The sequence below is a fragment of the Cynoglossus semilaevis genome, chromosome 11 (genome assembly GCF_000523025.1).
Source record: "Cynoglossus semilaevis isolate Cse_v1.0 chromosome 11, Cse_v1.0, whole genome shotgun sequence".
Taxonomy (NCBI): domain Eukaryota; kingdom Metazoa; phylum Chordata; class Actinopteri; order Pleuronectiformes; family Cynoglossidae; genus Cynoglossus; species Cynoglossus semilaevis.
Genome location: NC_024317.1, coordinates 12,333,085 through 12,341,436, shown reverse-complemented (window position 1 = coordinate 12,341,436; position 8,352 = coordinate 12,333,085). Strand labels below are relative to the sequence as shown.

The following is an 8,352-nucleotide window of genomic DNA, read 5'->3' as shown; positions in this document are numbered from 1 at the left end:
CCCCCCCGAAGCTGTAATCTTACCAGCACTGTCTCAGGAGGAGCTTGAAGCTGTCTGGACAGCCTTCAGGTACGGGCAGTTGTAGACTGTTGTTGCCCACTCCCCAGATGATGGCAGAGGAGTCCACATCTTTGTAGGGTACTTCCCCCGTCAGCATCTCCCACATCACAACACCGAAGGACCTGAAGAAAAATACACACTAAGTTACACACTGATAATGTGAATGGAAGAAATGACACATTTTTTATATATATATATATTTTTTTGATTCAAGTGATATTTATATCTTGTAGACACTTTTATGATGTTGGTTCTGGGAAGAGATGAAGCTGTGATTTATGGATACTTTGCTGTGGTGACATGTAAAAAGAGCCATTAGAAGAGGAAGGTCTAATAAGAAAAAAAAAAAAACACAACAACTTTGTATTGTATTGTATTGTATTGTATTGTATTGTACATTGTACATGTATTGTACTCTGTAGGAGAACAGCAGCGCAGCAGGTCCACCGGGAGAGTAACCAGGGAAAGTCGGTTGGTGCTAACTCTGCGTTGCTATGGCGACCCTGTACAGTATCCAAGGTGTCCAGAGCATCATACGAGTGGGTGTGTTGTTTTCGCAGGTGTATTTATAGGGTAACTTCCAATCACCTTGTTTATCGTGTTACAAATAATAATAGACATTACATAAACATTTAGACACTGGACATACAGCCCGTGGTCCAAAACCAACCCACTAGGGGGTGTAATCTTGAATTTTGAAAGTGAAAAAAAATTCACAAAAACTTCATTTTATATTTAATGAAATGTGAATATTTTCGAATATATTTTAATTATTTGCAGGAAAACAAAGGAGGGGAATGAGGACTTATTGTTATTTAGAGGTAATTGTGTTATATCTGTACTGGTCCGGCCCACTTGACATCTAATTGGGCTGTATGTGGCCCCAGAACCAAAACAAGTTTGACAGCCTACTCCAAGACATTCAAGTCCCTCTAATCTAATCTTATTTTTATTTATTTTTTATTATTGTCTTTGCTAGCACTGATGAGCGTTAGGTTTTTGTGGGGTTTTTTTTGTACTTGCGTAGTCAGGTTCCTGTCATGTTCTGCATATTAACACAGAGAGAGAGTGTACAAGATTAGATATGATTGGCCGAAAAGTATTAAATGTGTAGGATGTCAGTGCATGTGCTTGACTTGACTGGCCTGCCTGCAGCTCCATTTCATATTACAAAAGTCCGTCTCACAAAGAGGACAAAACAGACAATGGTCTTCTACACAGAAGTCTAGTTCCACAACTAGCTTGTTGGTTCATATTTTATGAACATTCTAGAAATTGTTTTTCCCAAAGAAACACACTTCTGGATGTATCGTCTGTAAATTAAAATGCTTTCCAACATTCTTTTCTTCTCTTCAAGTGCATACCAGGCATGAGCAACCTAAGGCCCGGGGGCCAGATGCGGTCCGTTTAACTTTTTAATCTGGCCCGCGAAAAGTTTCCAAATTATGTAATTTATTTATATTATCATTATACTTCTGAATTTCCATGCAATACACACATTTCGCCAATAGATGGTGTAGAAAATGCTAAAGCATTTTAGCATTTTAGCATGACTTTTACATGTCATTTATCTTAATTCACACAAACCCTCCATCTATCTGCTCCCGACCCGGCCCCCCCCCTTGTTCAATTTCAGGACAATTGTGGTCCGCGTATACGCCTGGCGTACACTGTCCACCCGTATGACTCACATGGCTTCACACCAACCCCTACAGAACACACCCAGGCCCAGCTTTGCGTTGCTGTCGTTTTACTTCAAAAGCTTTTTAATTCTATTTTCACTTCTCTGCTAATGCACTGTTGGCCGCCGACCAAAGCGTCCTCAGGCTTGGACGCTCGTATCTGCCTCTCCTGAGCACTGCAGCATCTGGCGAATCAATTATTAAATTAGCCAGCGTTCCTTTCAGGGCTAAGAGTGAGTGAGAGAGATAGAAAGAGAGACAGGGAGGAGGAAGAGAGAGAGAGAGAGAGTTGTGATGTGATGGAGGGATGTGGAATGGGAGCGAGGGAGGAAGGAGAGTGCATTGTGGGAGATCAGGGCCTTACGCAGGGGCAGCCCATCAGATATGGCAGAGACTGTACAGAATGTCATGTAACGAGATATTTCATGTAACACTGAATGGATTTTCTGGAAACCGGAGCCGTCGCTCCATACTGCAGCAGACAGTAACCAATGAGATTCTTCATAGATCGAGTGACGAACCAGGCCGACAGTGAGAGTTCGGCTACGCAAAATGAAAGCAGGACGTAAACGTAGAGGGCGACACCTACCAAATGTCCACCTTCTCTGAAACGGGCTCGTTGCGAATGACCTCAGGAGCCATCCAGGCCACCGTACCCGCGAACGACATCTTGGTGCTCTTGTCACTGAGCTCTTTGGACGTCCCGAAATCAGAGATCTTCACGGAATCGTCGTAGGTGATCAACATGCTGGAATTGAAAAAGGAAAGAATAGGTTTGCGTTTAGAAGTAAGATAAAAAAAACCTCTAAATGACAGCAGGTAATTTGCTAATTCGTGGCACATAAATATATTTTAATTTTAAAGAAAAATTGCAGAAAAAATTCAGTCGATCACGGCTTAAATTCATGTGTTAACGTTAGTAAATAAATATATTTTAATTTTAAAGAAAAAATTCAGTCGATCACGGCTCAAATTCATGTGTTAACGTCAGTATATTCATGAAAACGGAACCCAGAACATAGGTATTTAAAAAATGGGGTTTTTGACATTTTTGACCGTTCCACTTCTCTTCTCCCTTGTGTCTCTGTCCCAAGGGGTGAGGACAAAGTCTTCTCCCACAATCCCATTATTTGTCAGAAATACTTTTTATTCTCAGAAACGTCTCATGAACCTGAGTCCGACACGGATTCTGAATCACACCCGTCACCCCAGTGAAGGTTACGTCCTGATCAGGAGCAGGTGAGACAGTCGTCTCGCAGTGACCATTCCACTCACTTTGGTGACTTGAGGTCTCTGTGGATGATCTTGTGAAGGTGAAGATAGTTCATGCCCCCGGCGATGCCCATGGCCCAGTCCATAAGAAGGGAGGGCGTGATCTTCCTGCCTGCTCTCAGGACCTCGTACAACTGCCCCTGGGCGCAGTACTCCATGATGATGCAGTAACACGGCGCCTGGGTGCAAATACCCCTGAGAACACGAGGATTAGAAGACAGTTGTCAACAAAAGCGGAACCGCTTGGTGGTGGACATATATCGCACACATTGGCTCGGACTAACTTGAAGGTGATGATGTTGGGATGCTTCAGCTTGCGCAAGTGCTTGATGTCCGTCTCTTTGATGTTTCGCACTTTCTTAACCGCCACTTCCTGTCCGTGCAGTTTACCCAGGAAGACGGCGCCCTGAGCGCCGCTGCCCACCCACTGCAGGTCCGAAATCTCCTCGAACGGCACCTCCCAGGCCTCTGTAGATTGAAATCAAAGGGGAAAGACGTAAGCAAAGCCTCTGTAGAATTTTTTCTGCAACGCTGATACAGAAAAAACTGGAAAACTAACGGTTCTTTAAAGCATTTAAGTCAAACTCAGGCCCGGGGGCCAAATCTGGTCCGCGGTGTAATGATATGTGGCCCGTTCAGGCCCGGGGGCCAAATCTGGTCCGTGGTGTAATGATATGTGGCCCGTAAGATTGTATCAAATGTGTACTAGAGTTGGCCCGAATCTGTAGTATATAGTAGTATGTAGTATGTAGCATGTATTAGCGATGTGTGCGCTATGCTATAGCACATACATTTTTGGGTTTTTTTTTGTTGTTGCCCTGTGTAAAAAAAGATTTCTATTAAAAACAAACTTTACGCAAAAGTTTACGCAAAACTAAAGTTTGTTTCCATATGAAAAAAATTCTACATTACAGATCTGGAGAGAAGAGAAAACATGCAAAATTGCCTTCAATTTTTCCAAAAAATATTAAGTTCAGCCCGCGACGTCACAGATCTGGAGAGAAGGGAAAACAAAAATGAACAATTGCCCTCAATTTTTCCAACAAATATTAAGTTTAGCCCGCGACGACGTTTCAGTTTTTAATTTTGGCCCTCTGTGAATTTGGGTTTGACACGCGTGCTTTAAAGAAACATTTGAACCACAACTATTTTCGGTATTTATGTGGAGTACTACAACAATATTTAAGACGGTGGTGATCTGCTTGACTTTTGACATTGGTTCAAATTCTTCCACCAGTGTCGACCGCTAGCTACTAGCGAAATTATCGAACAGATGTGTTTTACAACAGCGTGGCTTCATTGCCCATATGTGAACACCGCAGTACTTTAGCAGATTCTCACAGCTGCCATCGTACTTTAGAAAATGTAGTAGTATAATCACAACTTCTTTGGAGGTGTACGGCTCCACAGACCGGCGTGGGTGTGAGCGCTGAAGTGCGCTCGAGGACGCTTTAGCGCCGAAGTGTGATGTGATAATGTTATTAAGGATTTTGGTTTACATTTATATTTGTAAACAATGAACATGAATTACCGCATACTCTACTTGCGGCAAAAAAAAAATGCATCGTGAAACCACGGCGTCGTTTCCGTCAGTTTTAGCTCTCGAATTAGAACTTCACCTGCTCCTAGTATTCAGTTTGGACAGGCAGACAGTTCCACAGCTTTAATCTGCTGTAGTAATTCTCTCTCAGCCTCTAAATCCTACTTAGTGCTATTGTGGGGCTGACGCAAAACAAGGTTCTGGCTACAGGAGGGGTTTGAATCATGGAGGGCTTTAAGTGCCCCATTAGGGTGTGTGGTGAACGGCGAGGTGAAGGGGAGTCGACAGAGTAGGTGTATGTCTGTCTCTCTCTCTCTCTCTCTCTCTCTCTGTCTGTGTGTGTGTGTAAAGTGAAGAGATAGGAGGGAAATTCCCAACAGGCTGCCAGTGTCCATGTGGCCAAAGACAGCCTGTTAATACAGAGGAAATTTACAGCCTGCTGCTGCCGCCGCCGTTAACAAGGCGAAGGGAGATTGAGACGCATTCGTCTTATTAATAAGAATGCTATCAATGATTTATGATCGCCGATAATTGAGGATCCGGCCTCAAACAGCGTACGGTAACGACGGCGTCCGATAATCCCGCAATTCCAGTTGTGTTTGTTGTCACAAAAAAAAAAAAAAAAAAAAAAAAAAAAAAATAGAACATCTGCCAGGATCAACAGAGTGGAGACATTGTTTTGAGGTGTTTGTTGTCGTTGATAGTTCACGGTACGGCGCGAGTCAGCTGACACTGTCTTCATCTAGCCATGATATCCGTCAGATTTTGCTGTCAGATTCGGAGACTTCCTGTGAGGCCGCACCAGGGGGTGGGAGGGGGGGGAGAGGGGGGGCAGCAGTAAAGTGCAGATGGGTGATAACAGCCCAGCTTGAAAAGAGGGGAGGAAAGGAGACAATGAGAGGTAGAGGGTGGGAGTGGAGGGACGATGACCAGAAGTCAAACGGGTGACAAAACATGGGTGGACTGTAAAGACCGACTGTGAAGACGGACGTAGAACTGGAAATGTGGTTTTGTTTTTTTTTTCTCTCGTGGCTTTGTATGTTAATTTTCTCATTTTCCTCCTTTTAATTGTGTGTGTCTTCATCTTGGGCTGGATCTGCGCGTGTGCGTGTGTGTGTGTGTGTGTCCGTGTGTCAGGTTTGCGTTAATAGAGATGAGAGGCACAGGGTCAGAGCGTGGCCATGCATAATTCATGAAGCAGATTTGGCAGCGGGGTCCCGGGGGAGATCTGCACCATTGTATTGGCTGCAGACATAAACAACACAGCGTCACGGGGAGCTAGTTTTCAACGGGGGTGGGGGTGGGCACATCCCTGTGCAGCTTTGATGGAGTCTCTCTCTCTCTCTCACTCTCAGTCACTGGCTGCAGCTCCTTTATGTCAAAGCAAATGTATGTTTACGATGTATGCGCCTCTGTGAGGTTCATTCTTTGCACCGAGTGCTTTTTGTAATTCAACTACTGCAGCGTACGATGATTTCATTAGCACCTCAAAGCTAAAGTGGTCGTTTTTATCGACGATAATCTAGAAGCGATTTCTGATCACAGGTGTGATGGCGGTCGACGCCGTCGTCATCGGCATGACCTCGGCGACATCACTCACCGTCCAGGTCGTGCTTGTGCTCCGTGGAGTAGGCTTTGCCGATCATAGTCCAGACGGGCCGCAGACATCCAAACAGCCCCTCCAGGAAGCCCCCGCCTCCTCCCGGAGACTGGCACTGCAACCTGGCGTCGCACACCTGACCTCTGACCGTGCCGCCGTCCGGCTCCTGTCCCTCGCCCTCTGTCCGTCCGGGAGTCCCATCGTGTTCGTGGAGCTTCAGGACGCTGTTGGCGAAGTGCTCCTGTTGTTCGTCGCCCGGCGTCTGGTTGTGCCTGGGGGTCTGGCCGTCTCCTCCTGCGGTCCGGGGCTCGACGTCGCCCCCGGTTTCTATAGACAAAACATTGCGAAGGACACACTGGGTCGGGGTCAAGTCCATTTCCGGCGTGCAGGGAGTTTCTACATCGAGACGCCGAAAAGACGGAGGATCAGAGAGTGGGCTGTTAAAGCCGGAGAGGGAAGGAGAGGGGGCACGAGGTTCATGAATGAGCGCCATGAGGGACTGCAGTCATCTGAACAACTAGAGAAGAGACCAAATAGACAAAAAAAAAAACATCAACCACAGTAAAAGATTTAAACAAATACTGAATTTGGACAATCAAGGAATGTATGACTTTTCTCCTATTTAATTCAAACTGAATTAGACATAAAATATTATACAGTCCCCAATGACTGTATTTATTGGGGAAAAAGACAGTAAAATATCATAACATTTTTCAAAATAGTACCTCAAATAATTTGGTGTAACAATAAAAGCTATGGTTACTTTACCTCAAGGGTCTACTTAAACATAAACAGCAGGTGAACAGTGCGTTAACAATTGCAGTCCATGTCGTGATAAATGGAAAATCAATCAGTTCATTTGTTTACGTCTCACAGTATTCAGGGATATTTTCTCTACTTGCATTCATTTATTAGTCGATGTGGACACAATAAACAATAAGAATCGTAAGTTGAGGGGAATAACAAGGAAGAAAATCTACTTTGATAGTGTGTGGAGAATTTTTTTTGTGAATTCCATTTTTTTGGGATACATAAAAAAAATCAAAAAATAAAGTGCCCTCAAACAAATTCTCTTTTGGAAATCCAGTTCCAGGTTAATATTTGGTTGTAATCCAATGAAGGCAGTGATACATACAGTGGTTATTATTGAACATGTGCAGCACCGTATGACCGGGATAATGATCGTATGTTATATCGGATATGAAATCAATGAAGATATGGTGAAATATGATGCAGGCGGAGGATAAAAGGACAAAAAAAAAAAAAAAAAAAAAGGGTCAGATTGTTGTCCGGGTCGTAAATCTAAGCTGGAGTTTACAACAACCTTGGCTTGGCTCAGGGTGCAATTAAAAAGGACAGAGATGACAGGGACGAAAAACATCATCAACGTGTGATAAGAAAAGAAAAATATAGATACTCCATGTATTTTGCAGGATTCATTTAGCCTCTGTGTTATATATGCACCGCTGCTGAGTGTGGTACAGTCAGTGATTTACATTCTCCCACTATAAATCAGCGGTGCATTAAAATGGATGAGATCAGATGATGGTTGAATGGCACTGGGAGACTACTGTAAGCCTGTTTAAGGCTCATCATCTCTCCAAGGACGACAGCGACAGGAAGACATTACTGTCTTACTATCGCCGCACGAATCTTTACGCTACACCTCTTCAACAAAAAAAATACAAAGTACACGTTTTTTAAAAAAAAAAAAAAAAAACCCCAACAACCATAAAATACTAGCTCATCGTCGTCATGCATAATGTCATTTCCCAGTACTTATTATTAAGTATTATTTCTTCCTCATTTTGAAGGTCAATCTAAATCCAATCACTGCTCCTAAATGCATCTGTAGGCCATTACTGGCTATTATATTGACCTTCCTCCTGATTAGAGAGGAAGCATGTGATAGATGAGTCTCTTTAACGTAAGGCATACCCGGTGTAGTACAGAGCAGTGATACTGATAGCCCCGACACATAAAACAAGCCCCACCCCCCAACAAAAAAAAAAAAAAAAAAAAAAAAAAAAATACAACAACCAGTCGGTGAGTGAGGGGAAAACGTCCCAATAAACCACGGGGACACATCATACACACACCACTGATCTGGCCCTGCTCTCTGCTGGGTATGTTTGATGTAGTGGAGGCACCAGCTGCGGAGCTCGGTGCCCGGTGGATGCTGCGGGAGGCGGGCGGGG

General features: G+C 44.0%; 1 protein-coding gene across 1 annotated transcript in view; it reads right to left on the bottom strand.

Moving 5' to 3' along the window:
- LOC103386381 (mitogen-activated protein kinase kinase kinase 12-like) overlaps positions 1-8,352 on the bottom strand; it is a 16,591-nt gene that overhangs the window by 7,614 nt on the left and 625 nt on the right. The window contains exons 2-6 of the mRNA XM_008320612.3: positions 6,155-6,671; positions 3,299-3,482; positions 3,018-3,209; positions 2,332-2,490; positions 24-182 (exon numbers count right to left, since the gene is read on the bottom strand). Coding sequence (XP_008318834.1) covers positions 24-182; positions 2,332-2,490; positions 3,018-3,209; positions 3,299-3,482; positions 6,155-6,647 — 1,187 coding nt within the window. The 5' untranslated portion in view covers positions 6,648-6,671. The remainder of the gene's footprint in view (positions 1-23; positions 183-2,331; positions 2,491-3,017; positions 3,210-3,298; positions 3,483-6,154; positions 6,672-8,352) is intronic.